General features: G+C 52.4%; 1 protein-coding gene across 1 annotated transcript; it reads right to left on the bottom strand.

The window, feature by feature from the left end:
* Window positions 1–121: 121 nt before the first annotated feature.
* cttnbp2 (cortactin binding protein 2) lies at window positions 122–25,522 on the bottom strand. Its single transcript, XM_068739254.1, has 24 exons — window positions 25,397–25,522; window positions 22,666–22,773; window positions 14,251–14,481; window positions 11,465–12,884; window positions 9,977–10,246; window positions 9,608–9,707; window positions 9,172–9,322; window positions 8,641–8,838; window positions 8,066–8,183; window positions 7,415–7,669; window positions 7,118–7,213; window positions 6,846–6,925; window positions 6,212–6,298; window positions 5,534–5,633; window positions 4,955–5,107; window positions 4,565–4,737; window positions 4,298–4,476; window positions 3,861–4,105; window positions 3,574–3,765; window positions 3,010–3,061; window positions 2,811–2,910; window positions 1,961–2,068; window positions 1,281–1,504; window positions 122–926 (listed from the first exon to the last, which is right to left on the bottom strand). The coding sequence occupies exons 1-24, from the start codon at window positions 25,475–25,477 to the stop codon at window positions 857–859; spliced, it is 4,791 nt and encodes a 1,596-aa protein (XP_068595355.1). The 5' UTR covers window positions 25,478–25,522; the 3' UTR covers window positions 122–856.
* Between the last annotated feature and the right edge of the window lie 1,566 nt (window positions 25,523–27,088).

The raw sequence follows: 27,088 nt of genomic DNA, 5'->3' as shown, positions 1-27,088 counted from the left end.
CAGGCTTAAGGATAGGATGAGGTCAAGACTGTGTGGTGCTATATTCATATCTAGTTTTATTCATTCTAAATCCAGTTTTATTCTCACCAAACAAATGAAGATCAGATGTTTATTCCTCCTGGAGGGTGCAGGCCGAGGCGTGCGATCAAGACAAGTAAAAAAAAAAAAGCTACGGGCTCTACCTTGTTAGATAAACTTCATTTGAATAAAAGAAGAGAAGAACTCTGACGCAGATTTTTAACAGTGCATTTTGTTTTTTAATATTTGTGCTTCAAAGACAATTGGTTAAACCTCAAACAGCGATCGTACAGATCCAAATCATACGATACTAAAATCTCTCCTGTACATATGTATAGATATATTTATATTATACACGCTGTCTAAAATGAACTGTGTATGAACACACGATGAACCGTAGGCCTCAGCCGGGGGGGTCAAACTGATCACGACCTGGGAAACAACGGGCTGTGAAATATTCCTTATGGCTTACAATTAATGGAGGACATCCTGTGTTTATGCAGTTCTAGAACTTATTGCCACGGTCCCTTCACTTTGAAACAAGTCAAGGGTTCAGACCCAAACTCCTTGTACAAACACGATGTACGCGTGTTCTACTCTTCACTGTACAAGCGCTACGCCACATACACCGAGCTATAGAGCAGTTCCACGTACTAATTCTTATTTACAGATATATTTGGTAAAACCCTGATTCATTTTGACAGTATTTAAAACCAACCGTGAAACTACTAAACGAGAAAACACTTAAATATCTCAAAAATATTTAATAGGAAAAATAACAGAAGAGAAAATAAAAACCTGCACGTTTCTTCCTTTGATCCAAAACAAACACGTTTGGCTAGAAGATGACACCTGGATGCACCTTCAGCTCCTCTCCAACGGCCTTACACCGGGAGAAGAGGACTTCACTGCAGGTACACAAAAATACTGCGTCAGCATGTTCTGAGGTGATTCTCCTGGGTCATGGGTCACACGCTGCATCTGAACACTGACCCACGACCCGCGGGCCGGCGCTGGAAGGAGGCGACAGTAAAGTAACCTGCTGCAGTACCGACTTATGTTTTTAGCCCACATACAATCATACCAAACCAAACGATCAAATACTTCAATACTGTAATAGAATAAAACGATGGTCCCCAAGTACACAACGGTAGTACAGTGTAAGAAGTACGGATAGCAAGTACAAATACTAAAGAGTCAAAGGTCGTCTTTACAGGATGGAGGGAAGCTGACGGTGGAATCGTCGGGCGGAGACGGTCTACCTGCTGTTGTCGTCGTCGTGCAGGATCCAGATGTCGTCGTGTGACTGCTTGATGAGGTCGTTGCTGCTGCTGCTGCTGGGGGGCGTCTGGATCGGGCTGGGACCAGCGGCAGTCGGGGCTTGTGCCTGCTGCCCCCTGCTGCTGAGGACGGGGAGCTGCGATTTGACGCGTCGGTCGCTCTGGACTGCCTGGCTGAAGCTGCGACTGGACTGGTGGAGGACGGTCTGCACAGAGGAAGGCCGTGCTGAGTCCGACGGGGACAGCTGGGAGCCCAACAGAACCTACTGGGTCAACACGGTGGCTCCAGCAGCCATGGACCCTACAGATTCATTGACGTGTTTCGGGCGCTGGTTCTGAAATGAGTCTTTTAGAACAGGTATTGTGGGTTTAAAGGTTTCCCAGGCGGAACTGGAAGACTCTGACATCAAAGCCGACTTTACAAAGGGAATCCTGACAAAATAATGAGCTAAAAGAGGCTTAAGGATAAATGAAATAGGAGTAAAGCTGCAGTAATGACAACAATGGATGACATAACGGCCCGATCACGTCAGGAAGCTGATTGGTTAGGGGGTTTGTTTGTGACGCTGCCTCCAGCTGGTGGGCGGCAGACACTGCACACACACGGCTGTAAACAAACTGTTTGCTATTTTGCCGCTCTGCTGTCTTTGATTGGTTCTCACCGTCTGCAGTCGCTGCTCGGCGGCGGGTTCCCTCTCGACCTCGTGGGCGGGGCTTAACTCGCTGGGAGGGCTGGAGAACAGGATCAGGTTGTCTTTGGCTTGAGAGATCTGTGGCAGTGGAGGACACACCTAAACCTCAGCAGCGACAAACATGCTCCGCCCTTTCCCCTTGCGTCCTTCTCTCCGTCTCCGTGGAAACAACTCAGAATGCCTTGTCAAAGGATGAAGTCAGATCAGCGGCGACACAAGGTCCGCGTTAGTTAAATAAGTGAGGATCATCCTGTTTGGCAGGTCGTTGCTTCAAGTAGATTAGTGGGTGTGATGTTGATGATCAGGTATCATCGATTACTTCTTCAAGGTCAAGATGGGGTTTGTGGCTCAATCAAAACTTCTGTGGGGGATTCATAAGAACTGCAGACACGAATCCTCTTTATATCCGAGGGTGAAAAGGGTTCGATTGTCTTTGGGTTCTAAAACACATGAATGTCAGATTACCTCAGTTCTCTATTCCCAAGACTCAAGAAGCCTTCAAAATATCTTTGTCCACTAGGAGGCAGCAGTCCAGTTGCTGGGATGGCTGAAAGTTACCTTTGCTGCTCCCTGTCTGCTGCTACCTGCCTGCTGCTACCTGCCTGCTGCTACCTGTCTGCTGCTACCTGCCTGCTGCTACCTGCCTGCTGCTACCTGTCTGCTGCTACCTGCCTGCTGCTACCTGTCTGCTGCTACCTGCCTGCTGCTACCTGCCTGCTGCTACCTCTCGAGCAGGTAGACAGTGGATGACAGCTTGAGAACAGCTCTTATAAGCGCCAACTTTCCACTGCCACTGTTTCTGAGCTGTGATTGGACGAACCTTGCTGATGTCTGGTTCTGATTTGCTGGAACACATTGTCTGCAGCGTCGAGATGAGATCCGTGTCGTCATCAGAGAACACCGACAGGCCTACAGGCTCCCTGCAAACACCAGGACAGGACCGTTGAGCGTAACACAAACAACACCATAAACAACAAAGAAAACAATGACAAACAACACAAGCAATGTCACAAACACACCTCTGATTGTTGCCGTTGGCGATGAAGCTGACATCAGTGCTGGACAGCAAACCTGTAACAGATGCACCAACCACTTTGGACTAGAACAGGATGTCAACGGGTCGGTTCTGTCCACCCACTCTGCTGGTTTTCAGGTTCAACAGTACAGTTGTCCCTTATTTGTCCCGGTTCCCTTACAGGGTTAACCCTCAGGTATGCTGAGGTCAAAGGTCTCATTTAATGGCAGCTGACTGCAGCACATCAGGCCTGTTAAATCCCGCCCCCCTGTGGACACTACTGAAACACACACCTACACCTGAGAAGTGTGTCTCGCATCCCCTTGGAGTGTCCTCTAATGGGAGTTCTGATTGTTCTGACGATTGATTAAGGCGGTCCTTATAGATACTCTATATAATCCCTGTCCCCCTATTGGACACGTCATTTGGGAAGACCCCAACTGAGAGAAGCTACATGAAAAAATAGTGATGCATTCAGTGGAAAATGATTTTTAGACGCCCAGAAATTAACAAATCACCACAGAGACAACTTAACCCTTTACACCCCCAGGAGGGGCAGCCGTCTTACCTTCTCTGAAGGAACTGCCACTGCTCCAGTTTAAGGCGGGGCTTCCCTTCTTCCGGGGGCTGGTGTTCGATCGCCTCAACTTGCTGCCGTCACGTCCCTTCCTGCCTCCTCCACCGCCGGTTCCTTTGTAGGAGCCTATGGCCGACAGCGGGAAGGACCCCCCACAGAACTCAGGAAGGTACCTGTCGATCTCTGCAGGACACGCATGACAGAATGTCCATCAGTACCTTGTTGTGGTGCAAGGTGTGAGCGACCCCCCCCCCCCATCGTCTGCGACGCCCACCCACCGTGTCGGGGCAGAGGGCATCCCTGGAGGACGGCCTTGTTGACCAGGATGCTGAGGGCGGCTTTCACCACAGCCTGCTGCCCGGCGCTCAGCCCACAGTTGCCAGGAGACGGTCGCTGCAACAACGGCGATGATGAAGAGGAGGTGGAGGCGGGGGACGATGAGGAGCGCTTGGCTGTTACACGGGAGATGATGGCTTCTTCAACGCGGGGGACGACCACGGTGTTCCAGAGCCGAGCCAGCCACCTGAAAACACACACACACAATTAATTCCATGACATTGTGCTGAACTGGATCTTCGAGGAGGACACAGGTTCTGGATCACCGCCATTGACATCCCATGCTATTCACTCTGCACAACTGGATCCTTAGCTGGGACAGTAAAATCGTGACCTCCAGATAAATACCTGGACTGTACGGCGGGACGCACACACTCACCTGACGACCGCCTGTGTGTTGTTCGGGACCACAGGGCAGGACAGGAAGAGTTGGGGGCCCAGCAAAGCCTCATGGGTTCCCAGGCGGGACAGACAGGCGTTGAGCTGCTGCCACACCTGGCTCACCCACAGCATCGAACGCTCCATGATGCCTTCAGGTGACCAAACTTCAGTCCGCATCTGGAGACAGGAAAGCATTAGAGCGTGAGGATTTTTGTAAAAGACTTCTATCGTCCACTGACATCGGACGCCGCGTCCCCTCACCCACCTTATGGAGCAGCTTCCTGCGGAGGTGCCTTCCCAGCAGGCCGTGCAGCGGCTCCTGGTCCCACCGAAGCGTTACCCAACGGAAATGCTGCTGCATACGGAGCTCCGAGCCCTGCAGGCGTGGCCTTGACAGCGTTGCGATCAGGAAGCTGCCTGCATGGAAGCGGTGTGGACCTGAGGGATGGATGGACAGACGGTACAGGACAGGACACTCTTCATTTAGGGACCAACTCTGGAGGAGACCTGATTTTAAGGAAGTCGCACCTCTTACAGGTCACCTGTTGTATTTCTGATGGATCTGTATTCATCTATCATCAATAATGTTTGAACAATATGGTATTTATCCCAGAGTACAGATTCTCTAGATTCATTTTATACTTCTGGGCCCTACCGGTGCCGAGAGCCAGCGGCGAACCAGAGCCCCTGCTGTCCAGACTGGTGCAGAGGTCTCCCAGCAGGCCCGTCAGGGATGAAGCCTTGTCCAGTCCCTCCAGTAGCACCACCACACTGTGATCCGCTGACCCCCCCACCGGGACCAGGAAGCCTAAGAGGACAGGGACGGCGAGGTCAGCGCACACAGAGAGGGTTCTACGCAGACTGGACACGGACTGTGAGTGTCCTCCGTTAAAGGTCCGGTGGGACATGAAGGAAGCAGAAGGCAAACCTAATCTGTGTTTAATCACCTGAAACCAGGTGAGCCACAGAGGGAGTGGCTCCTCGTTCGTTTCTACGGCAGCCCATAAAGGACAAACCTAGCCTGTCGTTGTAGGCGATACGGTTCTGGACGCCACAGACGCCTTCATGCTGGACCCTTAAGTGGTGTCACATGACATCCCTCAAGGGTCAATGAAAAACTATTCAATCTGAACACTCCACTCAAAAATCACTATGGCAACAAGGAGACGAATACAATTTTAACAACCCACCAGGTTTCAGCCGAGTGTGTGTCAGGATGTGTGTGTTTCTCTACCGCAGGTGATGAAAGCCTCCAGCAGCTGCTCTTTGGTCAGGCTCTCCTCCACCTCCACCCTCACCACGTCGCAACCGAGCCCCGCCGCCTCCTGCTTCGACTGGCGGAGATGGAGACAGGTAAGGAGGGGGTGAGACAGGACCAGGTTGCCATGGAAACAAAGAGATCTACTACGGCTCCAGAGACCGGGAGGGAATTAGGACGAGCAGAAAGGGCTTTTCCAGAAACGGCTGCTGAAGACGGCGTAACTCCTTCGTGTCTTTTAAACGTTCACCAAGCGTTCAAATAAACGGCGAGGCCCTGAAGTGCGCGCACAGAAAACCTCCCAGGTAATCAATAATCCTTCAGTAAGTCAGCCGATTATTGGTTCCATCACCTCTGTGCGAGCGCTTTATTGCATCACGCTGTCAAATTGAACTCTCCTCAACTTTTTCATTTGAGACGCTGAAAGCGCCGTCAGAGTTCTGCTGCAGCCGTGGATGAATTCACCGCGGGGGGGGGGTCCCTGGAATCTGGTCAGGTTCTCACATAGACCTGCCGTGTCCCCGTGTTTTTCTACATAGGTGATAGGTGAAGGCGAAGTAAAATCAGAGACAGACTCCAGCACGTCTGGAGGAAAGGATGGACCGATTCCTTCTGGACTTCTGGCCCTTTCTGGATCAGAACCGGTGGACGTACCTTGATGCAGCGAGCCACCAGATCAGCAATGTGTTCCAGACAGCTGCCCTCCAGCCCGTGAAAGATGAGGCTTCCATACTGTTGGACCTGACGGAACCGAGACAAAGAGGTTTTGACTCTATGGATGAGGGGAAAATGTCCAAACGGTTTCCTCGGACGAGATGGAGGTCAGGCTCTCAGAGCCTGACCTCTGATGGACGTATGAGGATGTTGATCCCTAACAGCAGGGGTGGGCAAACCCTTTCACTCGCGGGCCACAATGCGTTCTAACGTTTGACAGAGGGACATTAAAGGGTTAAGATTATACAGAAACGTGTGTTCCTGCCAAACTGTCAAGTCTCTGTTTTAATCTGTCATGAAATGTGTGACTTTGACTGTCATTGATGCTCTAGTTATGCATTTATGTATAATTATTATGAACATCAATGACCAGACGAGCTATGGGCTAGTGCTAAATGCTCGCCTCACCACAGCCAGCAGGGGGCAGTGTTGTTGCTGCAAAAATAATCCTCCCCGTCAGTCAATCGCTTCATCGCTCCGTCTTTCCTTCTTCTTGCTACAGTTTTCTCCCATTTTGTGTGTGTGCGTATGTGTGTGCGTGCGTATGTGTGTGCGTATGTGTGTGCGTGCGTACCAGGCGGACGTAGTTGTGCAGCAGCGGCAGGGGGAAGAGGTATTCCAGGGCCGAATCATCAAGACACGACTCCGACAGGCCTGTCACAAACACAAACGCATACAATCCACACAAACTCTTGACTCATAGGCGGCCCCCTTTAAGAGCCGTGAACAGAGACCAGCAGAGAAAGATCAGAGACATGGCATCGCCATAGTAGGGTGTGATTAGTAGACCTGCAGCGTGAATCCGTCACGTTCAGACTTATCACACGCCGGTTTCCAGGTTTGTACCTTTGAGGCGGATGGTGATGGACTGGCTGAGAGGCTTTCTGACCAGGTCCCAGGGAGACAAAGGCAGCTCCTGACCTGGCAACCACTCCACGTCTCCTGGAAGACAAGCAGAGAGAGACAGAGCGGTCCAATCAGAACTCATGTCTTAGCATGCTGCTACTGTTAGCATAAAACAGACAGCTTCATCTGAAATCAAATGGGATGTTTGTAGAGAACGAGTCTTAGTTTATTCAGAGGAGAAAGACAGGAGACAAGGACAGCAGGCGTTAAACAGACAGGACAGGCGCGTCTCCTCACCTATAAGAACTGAGGCGATGCTGGCGACACCGAGGCCGAGCGGCGGGCGCTGCGCCTCCTGGGATTCTCCACAGAGGGTCCGGAGGTAGGCGGTGAATAGGTGGCTGAGGGCGGAGCTCAGCTGATCCCATCGCAGCGACCGATCCACCGGCACGCTGCCCAGCATCACCTCCTCCTCCAGGGCCTCCACAGGACACATGGAGCCTGCTGCGCCTCCTCCAGAACACTGGAGATGAACCAGGACCCGGTACAAGTCTGGGGGAAGACGAACCCTCTTTAAAACCCTCTAGAGTTCTTTAAATCAGTTCTCTGTGACTTTAATCTGACATTAATCTGGGTGCATTCCTTTAGTCTAGTGTTTAGGAGATTCTCGGTCATCCAGGTCAGGCACATCTGAATGCTAAGTAAAGTCAACTGGATCGTAGGTTATTACGACCTGGACCACGCCCGCTAGGTTCAATATCTGGACTTAGAAGAAACATGCGGGATGATGCCTCCAAGCTTGTCCTCCAGCCCAGAGGACTTTATTTAAGACATGTCTGCAGGCGTGACAAGCCCTGTCCCCTGGAGCTACCAGGGGACAGGGCTTGTCACGATGGATGACGGGGTCATGAGACAAACGCACCCTGGCTCACACGGGAAGCCACTCACACAGGTTCTCGAGGAGATCCTTGCAGTCGTCGGTCGCCACGTCGTGAATTGTGCGGCCGCATTTGTCTCTCCTCTGGATGTCCTGTTCGCTGTGACTGCACAGAACCTCCAGACAGTCCTGCACACACACACACACACACACAGACAGACCACCGTCACAAACCCGTCCAAGTGTCGTGTGGACACACACACACACACACACACACACGAGAGCGACTGCAACACAAGCTTGTGTGTTACGGCAGAATGAGGCAATAAATGGTCTCATTGATATTCAAGTCGTACCCGGTCTAGTCTAGTCTGCTGTCTCCTCCTGACTTGAAGGTCAGCTGTGCTATTAGCCAGCAGAAACTGATAGCCTGTAGCACGTTAGGGGCGGGGCATGTCCTGATCGCCATAGGCACGACTTCATGGACGTAAATAAACCAACAATAGTTTGTTACAGACTGCTGAAGAGCAGCGACAGGAAGGACTGTTATACATTACTAGCATGTAAAAAGCTAGCGGCTAACACGCTACATGAGCTACGAGAGCTACGCTGAATGCTACAACAGGAAAGCTAACAGGTCGCTCACCTTGAGGCCCAGAGCAGCAGCCATGTGTGCCGCCGTCCAGCCGTCATTGTTGGCTCGGTTCAGCAAGGCGTCGGACAGGGCGAGGGCGGCGGGGTCAGGGGTCACGGTGGGGTCACCCTGAGTCGGGCGGCACAGGAGCAGACTCAGAGTGTCCACGTGTCCTGAGTGCACCGCGGCGTGGAGAGACGTGCAGCCGTCCTGCGGGGAGACGCAGGTGAGCTTACATCCATTTTCACACGCCGCCGCCGCGAACGCGACACTCGGCGTTAAACGATTCATTCCTGACCGGCGGCGTCTAAAAATACACGTGTGCTGAAGAGGTCATATATGCTGCAGCAGGAAAGCCAGGCTTCCAAAGCACTAAATATAAGGTCTCGTCACACGCTGCTACGGCAAACTACCATGGTTACCATGGAAACCCCAGAAGCCCCATTCATCAATCAGCATGGACCAATCAGGCGATAAATCTCTCTGGAATAATGACATTTCCTGACAGGATGGATGTGAAGCAATGAAGAGCGACACTCTTACCGTGGTGCTGATGGAGCGATCGGATCCGGCCTTCAGCAGAACCCGGACGCAGTCCAGCTGGCCCGCCTCACAGGCCAGGAAGAGAGGAGTCTGTCCCTCCGCCGCCACGAAATCCACGGCAGCTCCTGCAGCCAGCAGCACCTCCACACAGCTGGGGGGAGGAGGAGTTCATACGTGTCACAGCTGGACGTCCATTCAGTGCATTGGTTTGACTGATATTACTGGAGAATGTTAAAATGTGTTTTGGTCTTTGGTCACGTCTGATGACATCACATGGATGAAGGTCGAGCTGTTCTGACACATCAATGCAACAGCGGTCAAATGCTAGCGTCCGATATTTAAAAGACGCATTGTTGACCTTCAGGGGCGAGTTAGGCGTGACCCGAAGCTAACACCGGAGTGACAGGACAACAGCAGCAAGAACCGAGTCGCTCACCTGCTGCGGCCGTGGGCGGCGGCCACGTGTAAAGGCGTGAATCCATTTTGGTGCGAGACAGCAGCAGTCGATCCTGAAGACAGCAGCAGCTTCACGCACTCTGAAGGGAAGGGAACACAGACGTCAGGACAACCCAATCATCTCTGTTGTCCAGCAGAGGACGGCAGTGTGGCAGGGGGGGGGCTACAGGCGGGGACGTCAGCCATGACAGTTTCATCTACAGAAGATGGAGCTCCAAAACGAAGACATGTGAAGGACATCATTTATCATGTCAGCCAAATGGCGTGTTCAGGGTTAGATATGCACCCTCTCCATGAGGTCAGGTCTGACACCCTCAACGCTGGGAGATTGATCAAAGCAAACATTTACCTGTGTGTCCATTTTGAGCAGCAGCAAACAAAGCGGAGGTGTGGTTCTGGTAGAGGAGGTGGTCTCGGTCGGTGTGATGGGGTCCGGTCTCCATGGCGTCAGCAGAGGTGGTAGGGATGGAGGTGGAGGTGCGCGGGTCTGGTTGGTTAAGCAGCACTGACATTAAAGTGACATTTCCCTGGGAAGCAGCTTGGGGGAGCAGGGGACGCCCGCCGTCCAGGGCAGCAGGCCCACCGCCGCTGAAAGACGAGACTAGGGAGGGACACCAGCCTGCAGGGGGGGAGGAGGAGGAGGAGGAGCAACACAGGTTAAACCAGGAGGAGCAGAGGAGGCGTCTGGAAATGCTGAGCAGGGGAGAAGAAGGGAGTCAGGTTGGAGCGGGGAGGAGAGCGTCCTTCAGGTCCAATCGGACAGAACGTCCCGTCAGCAGGAGAAGCTGATTGGCTAACAGCTCAAGCAGGAAGACCAGCACTAGATTTATTCCACACCTCCTGTGAAGCAAACCAAGTTCTCGAAGAGATCCGAAAAACCCAAAGACCCCAGAGATACGCAGAAGAATCTGGTGGAAACTTCAAACAGGCTCATTGATTGATTGACTGATTGATCGGTGCCAAATTAACTGTTTATCGACCAGACTTTACTCGCGTAATAATACCCTTTATAAATAAAGTGTTTCAGACAACCAGACATCCGATCTGTCACCAGTATTTGTTTGGTGGTCGTTTGTCTCATCTTCCCCCATCCTGGCTGATGTTGCCATGGTACCCAATCTCAGTCTCTTCCTGAGTTGCTAGGAGTTCACACAAAGTGCAACGGCATCGTGACAGATAAAAACACTAATAAATAGCAGGAAGTAATAAATTCTTCAGGCGCACTTCCCAGTAAAACCAGACATGACACCGTCTCAAGGTAAATAGAAATGTTAGCATCAAATGAAGGACGAGGACACAGAACGCAGAAGGGACAGCTAGTGGATGAAAGTGGACGGAGTGCAGGAAACAGAAGCGTGGTCATGGCATGCGAATGGAAGACGGGAAAGGGAAGACGAAGACAGAGCAGCCTCTGGCATCAGCTTCAGTGGGGACAGGTGTAGCTGGAAGGAGGACCAATCAGCATCTGAGGACCCGATTTTGCCCCAGTTCACCTCCACAGAGCTAATCTGAGGTCCCGGAGCAACATGTTCTCACCATCGGCTGAAATCACATGGCCGACGGGACAACATGGGGCACGAAGACGCCCCAGGAGGACTTACTGGGGCAGAGGAGAAGTTCAGGACAGGGAAGTGCAGTGAGGGACATCAGAGCTTGCAGGTTGAAGAGGGGTAGAGCGGGTTAGACGGAACCCGTGTGCTGCCCTAGACCAGGATCCCCGTCATGTGACTCTGCTTTGCTAGGCTAGGCTAGGCTAGCTCCACAGATAAGAGAGGCGACGTAAAGAGGAGCAGTGAGGAGAACTGGAGGGAGACGCAGCATGGAGGAGCCCCTTTACCTGATGCTGTTGCCAGGGGGCTGCCTGCGGAGGCGCGGGAGCTACAGGAGGATGAAGCGCTAATGGAGGAGGAGGTGCAGGGGGGGTTTATGGAGGGGGGACTACTGACAGTGGTGGGGCTGCTGATGACGGGGAAACACTCTGCACATGCTGCTGCTGGCCGCCGCTGAGGGCCCTGGCCGGGCCCCGGGGGCCCCGAGGGGTAGCACGAACCCACCTGAGAGGCCATCAGGGCTGGGACCAGATCCAGGGCAGGTTTGGGTGGCAGTTGGGGTGTGGCCGGCTTTAAACCGGCCCCGGGGGACCGCCCGCTGTCCCCCACCCCCTTGATGGGTGGATGAGGGGCAGAGGGGGTCTGGGAAAGCCCTGGCTTTTTAGGAGGAATAGGGGGAGGGTTTCCTCTGTCGATCCGAGCCACTGTGGGCGACTTGAGGCCGATGGGATGGCTCAGGCGGCTGGGGAATGGGCCGCCCTCTGAGGCGGAGTGGGACAGGCCCGGGCGCAGGGGTCCACCTCCTGCAGGAGGGCTGGTGAAGCGTGACAGGACCTGCGTCACGGTGTGGCGCGCTTGCTGCTTCGCTGCAAAGTTGTCCCGGTTGGTGGGGGAGAGGTCACGGGCCGGAGGACTTTGGGAAGCCGTGCCATTTTGGTCCTGTTCCTGGAACTTGTAACGAGCCGCCTGGACACGGGGGCTGACTCCGCTGGGCACGCCATGGGGGCCTTGGGCCTCTGAGCCGTTCTCCGTCTGCGGCAGGCCCCCGGAGCTGCTGTGGACGACGCCGCGGCCCGTCGTCTTCGGCAGACTCAAGCCCACGTAGTTGGCGGGGGAAGGTTTGGCAGGGACGGCGAGGGGAGTCTTCTTGTGACCCTCCACCTCAGTGGGGGGCAGGTCCGTTTGGCACGAGACTGCTCGAGAGCCGATGGGTTCTGTGGCGACAGAAACAGAAGCGAGCGCTTTGGGCTTGTGCTGCGGGCCGGCGGCAGCAGCGGCTTCTGCTCCGCACGAGGCCGGCTTGGCGCCGCCCTGCCCAGCAGCGTGTTCGGTCCTGAGCTGCCCCACTAGCTGCCGCAGGCCGTGGCTTTCGGCTTCCTCGCGGCCCAGCCTGGCGCGCAGCTGCTCCCGCTCCGTGTCGAACTCCGACAGCTGCTTTTCCATGGTGGCCTCCATCTGCTGGCTGCGCCGGCGCTCCGCTCCCAGGTCCTCCTGCAGCCGGCCGGAGGAGCGGCTCTCCTCGTCCAGGCGGGCCTGGAGCTCGTCGAAGCGCTGCGACTCCTCGACCACGCGCGTGGCCAGCTGCTTACACTCGCGCACCAACATCATGACGATGTGCTTGTTCTTGTCACGCTCGTCCTTCAGCTGCGCCGTCAGCTTCCGGTGTTCCTGCTCCAGACTCTGAAGCTGCAGCTTCTCCATCTCCAGCTGAAAGACAAACACACACACACACACACACACAGGTAAGCCAAGTGATTCATCCATGGGGGGCCGGGGGGGGTCTCGTTCTCCTGTTTCGGAGAGACACGATGTCTCTGCACACGGATGGATTCTGATGACTTGTCAAATCCCTGCCGTCTATATGATGATGATGATGATGATAGAGAAGATAGGCCAGAGAACACGGTTGAGCTTCCTGTACATGCGATGACGACACATCGGGAGGCGTGACCTGATAGTCAGGTAGCGTTCAAGTCTGAGACGCATGAAGGAAACGCCACCGTTAGAAAGACGCGGCAGGCTTAAGTTCTAACGGTTTGTTCTTCAAGCCTCTTATTATCGTTAATATTCTGTCTTTACGCAGAAACGAGGACTCAAATCAAAAGAGTTGTCAGAGCAAACCTTCCCAGAGCCTTTGCTCTTTGCCAGATCCATTAAGCCCCGAGTGCGTGAAGGTTCTGCCCACAGGAAAGCTCCTTCTGCCTTCATGGACATTTGGAGGCGACACACTGCTTGTTGAAATATTCCAACAAATCTGACAAGTGGAAGCTTCGAACGCCGCCTTTGAACCTGTGTCCAGCACCGAGGGATCCGCCCACATTTCAGCACAACAGAGCTGGAGAGTTGAGCTGGGAGAAGCTGGAAGGGAAGAGGGACGCCTGAGGGCTATTTAAAGAGCGGGGAATTTCAGCAACGGCAATCGTGACCTTACCTCCGGACACAGCTTCACCAGCCAGTCACCAGCAGGGCGCTTAAATTGCGTCCTGCAGTCACACGTTGTTGACCAACAGGGGACGACGTCCAGAAGAACGGAAACCCCGATCACCATCTCACGGTTATTTAAAACGGTGTGCACGGTACCAGCAGCAAAGAACGGGCCGGCCCAGAACTCTGAGTGGGCGGGGCAAACACGCGACAGCACAAACCCAAACTCTGCTCGACTAGCGTTCCTGTCGAAGCAGCCACTTTCTACAAATATACTTCATTCTTCATCACCTCTTCCTCATTCGAGTGTGTGTGTGTGTGTGTGTGTGTGGAGCTAAAGGCTCCGCTTGGCTCAAGAGAATCTGTTATTATTACAGAGTTCATGGGTAGGACACGCACACACACACACACAGACACACACACACATGCACACACGTACATAAACACACACTCACACGCGCGAGCCTGGATTCAGAGCAGAGACTTTAGAGGAGACTGTTGATGACAGACGTTCAGTAATTCAAACAGCAGCCTCTCGCTATGCTAATCGCCCCGTGGGCGCTAGCTGCTGAGCTCAAAGCAGGGGTGGTGGTGGTGGTGGTGGATGGTCATGACAAACCAACAGAAACCCTCATCCTCCTCCTCTTACCCTCTTCTGGCGACTGTCGGCGGCGGCGAGCTGGGCCGACATTCGCTCCTGCATCTTTCTGCAGTGGGACATGACGGCTTCCAGGACAGCGATGGGGCTGGAGCCCAGGGGCCGCCGGTCCGCGTCACCTCCAGGGACCCCGCCCTCAAAGTCCCTCTGTAGCGCCAGGAAGGGGTCGGTCAGGCTGTAGTGACTGTAGCGTTCTTGAAGGAACACCTCTTTCCTCTGGGCCTAAAGACAAAAGAGCACGTGAACTACACGGATCATGACACGACAACTTCTAACATTGTTAAAGTTAAAGAGTTCAGTCTAATTCAAGCCTCGGGACGTTTTCTACACAGAACTCCTCATTTATCATCTTTTTCTGGCAGATTATAGTTTCATTAAGAAAACAAGCGACTGATTTATTGTGAACAGATGACAGGAAGTTAGAAATATTCAAAGGCCAGGGTTTGGGTTTAGTTGATGGCTTCATTCATTTTCTTTCTCCTCTCCTTGACACATTTCAAATTCAGCCAGACAGGCTTCACGTTTCAGACACCTTGTGATCTAAACTGAAGCCTTTCAGGGAATTATTCTTCACAAAGGCTCCTTTCATAGTTTTATCATAAGAAGAACTTCCCAATCTGTCTGAACAGGATGAGATGTGATCCTAGAACAACAGGAAAACCCTTTCTGAGGAATCAAAATTGAAATATGAACACAAATATCAGTTTGTAACGATTAGGATTCCTTTTCATCATCTCCTAAATGGTTTCCTTTGAAAAGAGCACACACACAGACACACAGACACACACGCACACACTCCCGATGTGCCATTCCACTGTGGATGCGGACTGGAGACCTAAAGTGGTGGTATTTTTACCCAGAATGCCATGCGGTGGCAGCTTTCTCCACTCATGTTTAATGAGTTCAGCTGTCAGCCTCGATGAAAGTTTGATGACGCCCCAGATACCATAAAGCCCCCCCCCACACACACACACACACACTCCGAAAGCCTGCAGCTGAGCTCTCTGCCGTGACGATGGACGATGAGTAAACGTCATGTGATCGAGCAGAGACCCACTTCCTGTTGTCATGTGATGCTTAAGAATCGTCGGAGTGAATCCGTATCCGGAGACGGACGAGCAGAAGGCTTGATGACGAAGGCAAAGAGCTTAGCTTAGCATAAAAATCACAGGAAGCAGATGTAGAGGAGCAGCCTGTGTTCAGACCCGTGCAGCAGATCGGTGCATGTTGGAGCGTTGAGGGTTACCCATGACTCCAGACTTCACGCCACGCCAGGCTAAACGTGTCCCGACTGCAGCCGTGATGCTGATTTTGTCCTCTCAGTCTCGGGGATGCATTTTTTTTTTCTCTGTGACACATTCTACAATTATTATCAGACAATAATGATCAATCTGTAACGGGAAATATATCGCAGCAGGAAACAAAGCCAATAAATCTATACATGCATACTGGTATCTACAATACACACACACACACACACACGCACACACACACACACGGAGAGCATGACTTGCAGCAGTGTCAGCTCCTCTCAGCCTATTTTTATCCTTAATGACACAGTAAACCAACACAGGCTGCTTCATTAAACCTCAGTCCCCGTGGGCAGAAGCACAAAAAGCCCCCCCAACATCTGATAGGACAGCAAGTGGTGTGTGTGTGTGTGTGTGTGTGTGTGTGTGTGTGTGTGTGTGTGTGTGTAGACATTTGACTGCATATCTATTTCTCCGATGAAATGTGTCAGCTTTATGTCCAGCTGATTTAACCCTATGCTGGGAAAAAACCCAGCAGAAACAACACACACACACACACACACACACACACACACACACACACACACACGCCACGGACGTGAAAGAGGGCTGAGGCGTCTAAAGTCAACATCTGCTCTGAAATTATAACTACGCTGTTAAAAATCACAGCTCTCAGCATCCCTGTATCCTGACCACATGTGCACACACACTCTAACGCACACACACACTCTAACGCACACACACTCTAACGCACACACACTGCAGCTCTAATCCGTCTCCAGCTGCAGCCCGGTGGGATCCAGACCGTTTCCTCAAGTCCTTCGGCTTTACTACAGAATAAAACACAATTATTGTTGGTGTTGTTTGAAGTAGGAATCGTTCAAACGGGCCTCAGCGACACCTGACGGAGGCGACTTTGATGTTAGCGGTAACATCTGGAAAGATGAGGTAGAGATCGGTGACATCCAGGGATGGCTCTACGACTACGTCCCCGAGACGAGGTCAACTACTGCAGTCTAAGTGGACAAAGTAGTGTCCACCGTCATCATTCAGGGAGGGGTACGCTGCATGTAAATGAAGGCATGCTCCGTCTTCGTCGTCCGTCTTCGTCAAACACGCCATGCACTTTTTTGACAGTTTGTCTGACAACTTCTTGACAATCCGGTTTCATCGACTTCTCAGGATTCAGCTGAAAGCAACAAATGTGGAAGGTAATTCTACAAAAAGTATTTTTGACTTTGCTTTAAATGTTTATATATATATATGCAGGAATCTTCCACATTTCAAAAGGTTTGAATCGACTTTCTGTCCAGTGTTGATCTCATGAGAAATATTTTCAAAGTAAAGTCCTAGAATAAAAACTGCCTGAATATTCTGTATTTTATTTTCTAGTTTGCTCATGCAGAGAAAACTAGAATCACACTTTTATGGAGAAGCTTTCACAGCACCAGCAGGACCGACGTGTCCAATAAACCCTGGCGCCGTTCTGACACGGGGACGGTTGGCCGGGCGAGAACCAGCTCTGGTGTGACGCAGCGGGTCATTGGCAGGTCCACAGTGGGAACTGTAGCCCGGTCCGCTCCAGAGACAGGAGAGGGCATCCTGTAAAACGGGAAGGCCGTGGACTCTGCAGGGTTCTATTCCAACAGACCAGAGTGGGCTTCATCCAGTGATGAAGACTAATTAGTGAACTGTGCTGAATGGACTACCAGGACTAGAACTAAAGAACCCAACCAAAGAGCATGCCTTATATTTCACCCAAAAACAGACACGGATGGAGGGAAATTTACTTTCAAGAATTGTGCCTTGAATCGACCCGCCCTTCAAGGATGTTCAGCTTAGTGTTGATTCATTGATGAACAGAAAGGATCAATAATACAGAGCAAAAAACCCAACATCAACTGATTCCAGTTCTTGATATGAGGCCTTTTATCTGTATCTTGGTAAACTAACAGATGTGACCCGCTGGTCCGGTAAGATACAGAACCAGGCAACAGCTTTCCTCCCACACAGAAACCTCTGGCCGCCCAGGGAGGGAACAGAGCAGCCGGTGTTCCTCAGGAACGGGTCCGGACAAAGCAGCAGCTGTGCTGAACCAGAACTCAGCCGTACACTCTTCACCCACGCCAGTCACTGCCTGCAGCAGCCCACACACCGCAGACATCCTGGGACAGTGTGTAAAGACTGGTTCCTTGACATTTACACCGTCTCTACACGCGGACTCACACTCTTCCTCTCATCGTTCTTCACACCTCGACTTTCTCTTAGCATCGATGAATCGCCTTCTTCTGTGACAAACGCTCACCTGGGGAGACTAAAATACCTGGTTGGCAAAGAGGATCAAGGCAGACATCTTTACAAAACTGGAAGGATGTTAGCTGCAGTGTGTAAAGAGCAAAAGACATCCCAGCCACGATTCCAAGATAATGACTTCAATGAATGTCGGAGCCGATGTAGTTTCACAGCGGTGAAAGCAGCAGGGGTTATTGTAAGAGGTCACCACACGGCAAAGTTAACGACAAAAAAACACGAAATGGAACAATGCTGGGTCATTCTGGAGGTAAACCCAGGAATACTACACAACTGGAGGATTCGACCATGAGGAATGGGCTAAGATTCCTAAGCGTTCCCAATGAATCGAGTACAATTCCTCACCGCTTCAGAGGAATGGACTAAGATTCCTCATCGCTTCAGAGGAATGTGCTAAGATTCCTAAGTGTTCCTGAGGAATGGACTAAGATTCCCAAGCGTTCCCAATGAATCAAGTATGATTCCTCATCGCTTCAGAGGAATGTGCTAAGATTCCTAAGTGTTCCTGAGGAATGGATTCCCAAGCGTTCCTAATGAATCAAGTATGATTCCTCATCGCTTCAGATGAATGGGCTAAGACTCCAGGTCCAAACTGGATCACCCCCAGTGTCTTCTATCTGTCTTCACGTCAGCGCAGATGTTTGTCTACAAAGCCAACAACCATCAACGCTCCATTCCTCACATGCTGGGTTCATTTTTAAACCAGAAACACAAAAACATGCATTCAGCTAACCGACTTTAAAAGAACATCTCATATTTCCTGTGCAGGAAATGATGCCAAAGAGCTCTGTCAGGGTTGGGGGTTCGATTCCCACCGGGACCAACCACGTTTCAGACACACGCACTCGCATGCACTTTAGATAGAAGCCTCCATCTCACGGCAGATCATTCTGTTCACGGTGCAGAGAGGAGGAAGCAGTGACACGCAGGCTCTGTGGAGGGGGAGGGGTTTCAGCCACAAAGAGAGAGCGGGACGTGGCTGTGACCCACTTTACAATCGCCTTGTCCCACAGTGAGGACTGTGGAACGGCATGGAGACACACACCGACCCACGGGACAAACCGACCCACTGGACGCACCGACCCACATATCCGTTTTAAACAGACATTGTACAAGGCTGCTGTAAAGCAGACCCGTAGAACCGGGCGCCCCAGGCATGACGCCCCCTGCGGTTTCAGATTCCACGCCGGCATTACGGAAGCACAGAGGTGCACTGAGTAACACGACGGCATGTTTCCCGTCCTGCCGGCTCACGCTTTTTACACATCGACATGGATTCATCTCTGTGAAGACCCCTGCTGCCGTCGGAAGGTGGAACATTCTCATTCTGCGTTGGCAACTTTCACATAGAGTGGGAAGGAACAAGAGAAACATTCCTCCCACCCCGAAAGAAGAAACGCAGGAGGAGGATGAGACCGAGTCGGAGTCGTCGGGGCCTCATTCCTAAGTGTCATGTAAGTGGGTGATGGTGAAACACGAGCCTGGGAGCTCGTGAACGAAGGTCTAGGCTGGGGGAGTCTGGTTGCTAGGCAGCCGACGGATCAGAGAAGGATGCTGATTGGTTTGTGTGTGTGAGCGTTCTGGAGAGAGGAACACGAAGGAGCAGACTTTAGTCAATGACACTCCATCCGGTTCAGACCCGATACAGAACAATGCATTCAGTCGTGAGCGAGGTTCTGTTTCTGACGCCGTTTATTTGTTTGTTTATTTGTTAGCAGGATTAAGGACAAACTCTGATTCACTTTTACTTTTCATGGTTTGTGTATAAAGATACCAAGAACAATCTAGAACCTTTTGGTGCTGATCCAGATCACCATGTGGATCCGGTTAGGAGGGGAGTGAGCTGCTTGGAGGAGGTCTGTGCTCTCTGAGTGTTCTTTGTGTTTTCTGGTTATCGCTATACAAACCGCCTAACAGCACACATTTACTTGGTAAATTCCCTTATCAAGACCTGAACAGAAAGAATCACGGCATCACTGCCAAGATGACAGACATAAAATGGCTGAAGGGCTTCTCTGCTGAATTTAATTTTCCGCAGCTACAAAGCCAACTGGAAAGGAGAACCTCAGCATCTTCATCTCCTCCACTTCTAGCTCCGCCTCCTGTCTTCTCCTCAGAGCCGCTGTCTCTAAGCCGTCCATCATGGCTGGCCTCACCACTGTCTTGTAGACCTTTCCCTTCATCCTCGCTGACGCTCTCCTATCACAGAGCACACCTGATACTTTCCTCCCCCCGTTCCAGCCTGCCTGCACACGATTCTTCACTTCCTGTCCACGTTCTCCATCACTCTGCACTGTTGAGCCGAGGTCCCTGAAGTCCTCGACCTTCTTTACGTCGATTCCTTGTAACCTCACTGCGCAGAGTTCAGAGCAGGGCTCTCTCTCTCTCAGCTGCTATGAATGCAACATTCTCGCTTGGTTAAACATGAACATCAAGTATGTCTGTGTAAATAAAGCTGGTCTGAGAAACAAGCTTTATAAATCTGACTGACAGCGTCAGTGCCTCACCAGCCACAAACCTCACCTCACGGCTCACGTCACTGGTGGGGGGGTGGGGGGGGGCAGCAACAGGGCATGCCTGAAATAGCTAGATGGTCGGAGATAACGTGACGCAGGAGAACGCCTGATGGCTCGCGGTGTGTGTTGTGTTCTGCTATGCATGAACAAGTCCAGCGCTGACAGCCAATCCAAGAGTCACATGACAGATCACATGGCCCAAGGAGGACCGTCTGTGTGAACCTGGACGCTGAAACGGCGACCATCCATCTGGATGAGCAGACGACACCGTCTTCAGATGGTGTTGTCTCGTTTCCTGCTTTGGGAACCGGGCAGAAGAACGGCTGACTCTTGAAGCCCTCGGCTCCGTTTGGCTAATCTGCTCACGGCCTCCTTTCTTCTTCTCCAGGGTGAAATCTGATATGGTTTCTTAGACGGCTTCAGCCCCCACACTAATTAATCTGTGCCGCCAAAGCCCCCTAATAATACCCCAATGCCACAAGCAATCATTGTTGTCATGCCAAGCTGGGAAGGTTTGTTCTTCGCCCTTCACGTCGGAGCAGTGGAGTGGTCCGGGGGGGTTAACAGCGTGGAGAACCAGGACCTGCACTAAAACCGTCAGGGTTGAGGGTTCACGTGTGGCTTTCCTGTTATTTTTCAATAACGCTTTGTTGTTCGAAATTGTGGTTTAAAGTTTTTTCAAAGAGAGCCAGTGTGTTGTGGTTCGGCATCGGCCATCCTGCAGCCGGTGGAGAAAGGGGGACGGACAGAGAACCGAAAACGCAAAGTGAGTCGCCTTAATCCTGTCTGTCACACAGTCCCCCTGGAGACACATGGAGGCCGCTCATTCACATTCGCTCTGGTGATCCTGCACTCGCTCTGAACGGCCTCTCCTTTCCTTCCTCGTCCGCCTCTCTCTCTCGGATGGGGGCTGACCAGCATCAGAATAAACAGACTCATTGTGTTTGAGAGATCCTATAGTCGGATATTCATTCAGGGGAGATGGGATCTGCAGGGACTCTTAAACCGGCGGCACGCGGGTGAAGTGGCGTGTGTGTGGGGGGGGGGGGCATTTACCCATCTGAACTGAGCCCGGTGCGACCGAGACACCGCATCCTGACATCTGTCAAGATTGAATCATAGACGGATGTAACGGAGAGAATTCGGTCATTTTTCTAAAGAAAACAATTTTCAGACTCGGATAATAAATCAAAAGAAAAAAACAAATGTACCGGTAAGTTATTTATTTGCGGCCCGGTTACAAACGACCCACGGACCGGTACTGGTCCGCGGCCCGGGGGTTGGGGGCCGCTGATTAATGGAACCAACGTCGTCTTTGATAAGAGCGTCCCCGGTCCAAACACTGAGGGGACGGCCTTAAAGTAGAGCGCCGGCAGACCGACGAGCAGAACCCAACCTAAATACAGAGCTGCAGAGACAGATCCTAAATAACCCGTGACCTGTAACGTGAGGATGGACCCGCTGGCCCAGGACGCCTCAGCGGCGTCGGATCGACACCTTCGTCACTGTGAGTCAGAACGTTTATATTCACACCCATTACAGTCACTTAACTCTCCAAGCACCGTACACGCTGCGGTAAAAATATCTCGTTAAACAGTCCAGAGAATGGAACTTTATTCTCCTACTAGCATGTGGAGAGATCGATGATGTAATCGGCAGCGTATATTCCGGGCCTTAAACGCATCACACTCTGCTGTGTCTGCTGTGAGCATTTACGGGAAGCTCCCAGAACTCCCTCTGTTTCTGTTTCTACTGTCGGCTGCAGGACGAGCGATTGGAGCGGCTCACGGCCGGTCCCTTCGCTTACGATCGTGTTTTTTTCAGTTTTCTCTGCAGTGTTTTATCGCTCAGTATTTTGTGACGCCTGCCCGTCTGGTTCTCCTTAGTTTTGTATTTTGTCTTATTTTATTCCAGTAAAGTTTGGTTAAAACCTTTCCTTTGGTCTACGTCTTTGTCATTTGGGGTCCACTCGCTCGTGAACCATCACAATCTCTGCAAGATTGATCCAGAACTGGCCCACTAGCTACAAACCAACTTGCTTTTTCAGGCTCGATTTGATCAAACCAATAGAAACGATTCACCTTTTGCTCACCTGACTAATTAGCTTCCAATAGTAACAACACCATGCAGGTGGTGCTGGTCGGACACAGACTGGATCACAGGCGCCTTTCTGGCCAGAACCTCAGCGCTAGGCAGCCCTCATGATCGTTCTTTGTTATTGATCATCAATTACAGTAAATCAAGTCAAGCCTTCCACAAAGAGCAGCTTGTGTTTGCGACCCGTCATTGGTCGATTGAGTGTCCGGGGTGTTCTTGTGGCGTGGACTCACCCTCAGGGCCTCTATGACCAGGTCGCGGGCCTCCAGCTCTCCTTCCATGATGCTCAGCAGGGTGAGCAGCTCTGGCCTGCTCAGGTTATCCATGTTGAACTCACATATCTGCAACACAGACCACAAACCGTCAGCAACAGGCAATTAAAAGCAGAGCGTCTCCGAGTCGCCTCCGACTGCTGCTGGGTGAAGTCTTGTTCACCGGTTTATTCTGACTGGCATGTGGCGTGATGAAAACAGAGTCGGACTTTGTTCCAGAACCAGCTGTGTGTTTCCCATCACTAACACACGATTACTTTATTATAGTTTTAACACCCTTTAATGGTGGATTCAGCTTTAAAACCAAGCAGGTTATTTCATTCACAGCTAGAAAAGCCCTCAGAGCACAGACTGGATCTGCACCGTCCACATGGTGATCTGGATCAGCACCGAAAGGTTCTAGATTGTTCTTGGTATCTTTGTACACCAACCATGAAAAGTCAAAGTCTCTGGTCAACATCTGTAGGAGAGGACGCTCACCTGGCTGAAGGCGTGTGGACAGTTTTTATACAGCGAGAATTAAAGCGACATTTTGATCCTTTAAACACAATATCTGAAGAACCCCAACCAACCGGATTCATCCAACGGGAACCGCCACTAATCTCCGGTGAAACCGACAGCAGATTAGACCAGCTGTAAGCCGCTTCACACCGTAGGACTACAATTTACATCATCAGAGTGGCGCCTCCTCTTTGATCTTAGCCTGCAGCTGGTAGCGGTTAGCTGCTAACCCCAAAACCAGCATGAACTGAACACGTCTCCAACGTGAGGTGGAGACCCAGACGATCGTTGTCCTGTTGTTTACTTAGAGGTCCGGTATTAGACGCCACGCCGCCGTTAGCTATGTGTTAAAAACACAGTGGAGCAGCGCCTACGTGCTAATGAACAGAGAGGAGGAGAAGGTCTTCAGTAGAACTCATCTGTGGGGGGACCAGAACAGGACCAGAACAGGACCAGCCCACAGAATGGAGTGTGGACTGGCGGGTGCAGAGGTGTCAGTTCTTGTCCTGGACCCTGTCCATTTGAGCAAGACACCGGACCCCTCAAACTGCTCCCAGGGCGTCCATCTGTCCATCATCCTCTCCATTACAGGTGTAAAGGCCCTGTATGTGTGTGTGTGTGTGTGTGTGTGTGTGTGTGTGTTGAGAGTAAAAACATTTCCCATATCGTGGATTGTTCTTCTATAATATATTATGTTAATGAGTGGGAGGCGGCCAGCAGAGCTCCTTCATTGACCTCTGACCCCTCCGTGGACTATGAGGACCCCCCCCCCCCCCCCAGGCTGACAGTGGGGAGTCTATGAAGGGTGAGTAAAGAGCAAAGCGCTTTATTTAACCATGACAGGCATGTCGCTGGCGGCGGGGGGGCCAACGGGGGGCCAGAGGCCTCCTTCCCTGTCACTGAGGAGGCGGGCTCTCATGCCATGCACCTGTTCACCTCAATGCTAAATGCAAAGTAGCCCAGAGGCAGGGGGGGCGACACGGTACTCCCAGCTATGTGAGCTGAGTCACTGAAATTAAGACCAATTTAGAGAGGTGTCTGGTGAACAGCCCCCCCCCCCCTCCTCCACCATGCTGCCTCTGGCCTCCACCTGCCCCCCCGCAGCTCCTCTTCCTCCACGCTGCACCACCCACCCAACCGCCTACAGCAGCCCCCCCTGAGCAGCTTGTTCCTCTGATGTTCCTGGATGTGGAGCCAATGGGCGGATCCCGAGCCACGGCGGGACGGACAGGCTGGACCGCGGAGACCACCTGGAGACGGGGACGTCCACCTGGAGACGGGGACGTCCTCCTGGACACGCTCGGACCCATCACACAGCAGAGCGGAGAAGCCCGGCACGCACACACACACACACGCACACACACCAGGAGCGTGAGACATCACAGCTATAGGTGTGTGTGAACAGGAACCCGCCTCCCGTCGTCACGGCGACCGCATCACCCAGCGAAACCTCTCTGCAAGCTCTGTTAGGGTTCTGGATGGGGGGCTCGGCGCTGGGGTGACAAAGAGCTCAAAATACAAAATACCCCCCCCCAAGGTAGAAAGAGCAGAAATGGTCTGAAGCCCAAACGGTCCCGGTGATCCAGTGTGTGTGAACGGGTCAAGATGATGCCCACCATGACCCCCCCCCCCCCCCCAGGAGGTCGGACTACCTGCAGCTCTCAGGACACGCCTGTCATTCCGAGCTCGTGTTATTCTGTCACGCGTAAAGTAAAGAGTAAAGCGGGTTTCTGGTGGGGGGGGGGGTCGTTGTTCACTATGGAAGCCCGTGAGGGTCTCTCCTTAGATGTCCAGCCCGGGACCAGGTGAGTCGAGACAACAAAGCCCGAGCGTGGACGTCACCTTTCCACGTTCCGCGAATCAACAAGCTTCGTGTTTGTGGAGCTTCGACGCGTCGCTGCGTCCGGAACGCGACAACATGATATCCAAACCTGCGTGGGCGGGCAAGCACGGAGGCTCCCACGGACACCGCTCCGGTCAACGGAGGGACGAACGTGTCAAAACAACCGAGCGTTCCCGATCCACGTTACCGGGACGCGTCACGAGCCCGCGTCTGAGCCATTCGTGGCGTGAAATAACGAACCCGCCGCTGTTGGCTTTTCATCCCTGAGATGCGCACCGTGTTTTCCCGTCGCGGCTCCAGCGCCAGACCGAGAACCCCCCCACCCCCCGTGGCGCGTCCGTGTCTTACCGCGTCCACGCGTCCCAGCACGGCGGCTGCCGGTGGTTGTACCGGAGGAGGCTGCTCCCCGCTGGCTCCCTCCGACGCCATCTTCCTACTGTTGCGGTCTCTCTGCTGGAGCGAGCGCGCATCCGGCTCGCGTTAACTCTTGCGCTGCTGAACACGATCCACGCCACGGGCGGCCATTCAAAGGAGGATGTGGAGCTGGAAGGGGGGGGGGGGGGGAGGGACACGGGCCTCCTTTGTGGAAGTCCCTCGGCCGAGTGTTCGGGCAGCACCGACGGACCGGGGAGGGGGGGGGGGGGGGGGGGTATCCAGATGCCTGGCCCCGCTGCGCTCCCAACTGGAAAGGAGGCGCGTCTCCACAGGATGATTGACAGCAGCATTTGCCAGTCCCCCCCCCCCCGGACTATAAAATCCGTGTAACTGGTACCCAAGCTGGGGCGCACGGACCTCCAGGGACCGCTGAGGCATAAAGACAGAGTGGAAACAGCCGATATTAAACCCCACGATGGATCCGCTCCTTCACTGTTTAGTCTCATCCGGTCCCATTTAACACCGCGGGTGGTGCTTTACAGCTCCGGCATGTTTATCCCAGTAAAGCAGGGAGGGATACGGGCCTCCTCTGGGATTAACGGATGCTGATCCAGCCCGGCCGTCAGAAGGAGGTTATTAAGTCCCCGGTTCAGGCCAAACGCTGCGTGCGTGACACGTGTGGTTCCTTCCTTTGAAGTCATCAAACTATGCTCTACAGTTCCATGACCCCAACCAGGTCACAGTAACAGGCCCGGATTCAAACCCAGATCTGACGCAACCAACCTGGTTCTGTTCCCAATCCTAATTAAACTTAAACGCTTCACATCAGAAAATGACTCATCCATGAGGTCACAAGTAGTTTATAATTTCATTTATTTACAACCCAAGTCTGTAGAAAATGTAAAAACCTCCTCCAGCTGGAGACATAAAGGAGCATAACTGTGACATAAGGAGACATCAAGGGGCATAACAGTGACATAAGGAGACATCAAGGGGCATAACAGTGACATAAGGAGACATGAAGGGGCATAACAGTGACATAAGGAGACATCAAGGGGCATAACAGTGACATAAGGAGACATGAAGGGGCATAACTGTGACATAAGGAGACATCAAGGGGCATAACAGTGACATAAGGAGACATCAAGGGGCATAACAATGACATAAGGAGACATAAAGGAGCATAACAGTGACATAAGGAGACATAAAGGAGCATAAGAGTGACATAAGGAGATATAAAGGGGCATAACAGTGACATAAAGGACACAAAGCGGAATAACAGTGACATAAGGAGACATGAAGGGGCATAACAGTGACATAAGTCCTATCAGAGGAAACGGGTTCTTACGGCTGTGCAGTGTTTTCGTCTGTGCTGGAAGTGATCCATGACTGACCCACGAAGCTTGCACGGTGTGTCCAGGGAAGGTGAGCTGGGAAGACGCCCCGGCAGCTGCGAGCTCCAGCGCCGCCGTGGGAGGGAGGCCGGGAGGAGGCGGTGCCCCCGGAGAGGAGAGGAATGACACTGATGGACGGGCCAGTGGCCAGAACTCGTCCCAAACGTGTGGAGACACTTGGCTCACATTAACTCCCTCATTGTTGGGACACAGCGTGGACAATGACCCCGTTTGTGGACTGAGGGGGCGGCCCGTGAGCCATCACTGGGTC

This window comes from Brachionichthys hirsutus, chromosome 5 (genome assembly GCF_040956055.1).
Source record: "Brachionichthys hirsutus isolate HB-005 chromosome 5, CSIRO-AGI_Bhir_v1, whole genome shotgun sequence".
Lineage (NCBI taxonomy): Eukaryota > Metazoa > Chordata > Actinopteri > Lophiiformes > Brachionichthyidae > Brachionichthys > Brachionichthys hirsutus.
This window is presented reverse-complemented; position numbering and strand designations above follow the sequence as displayed.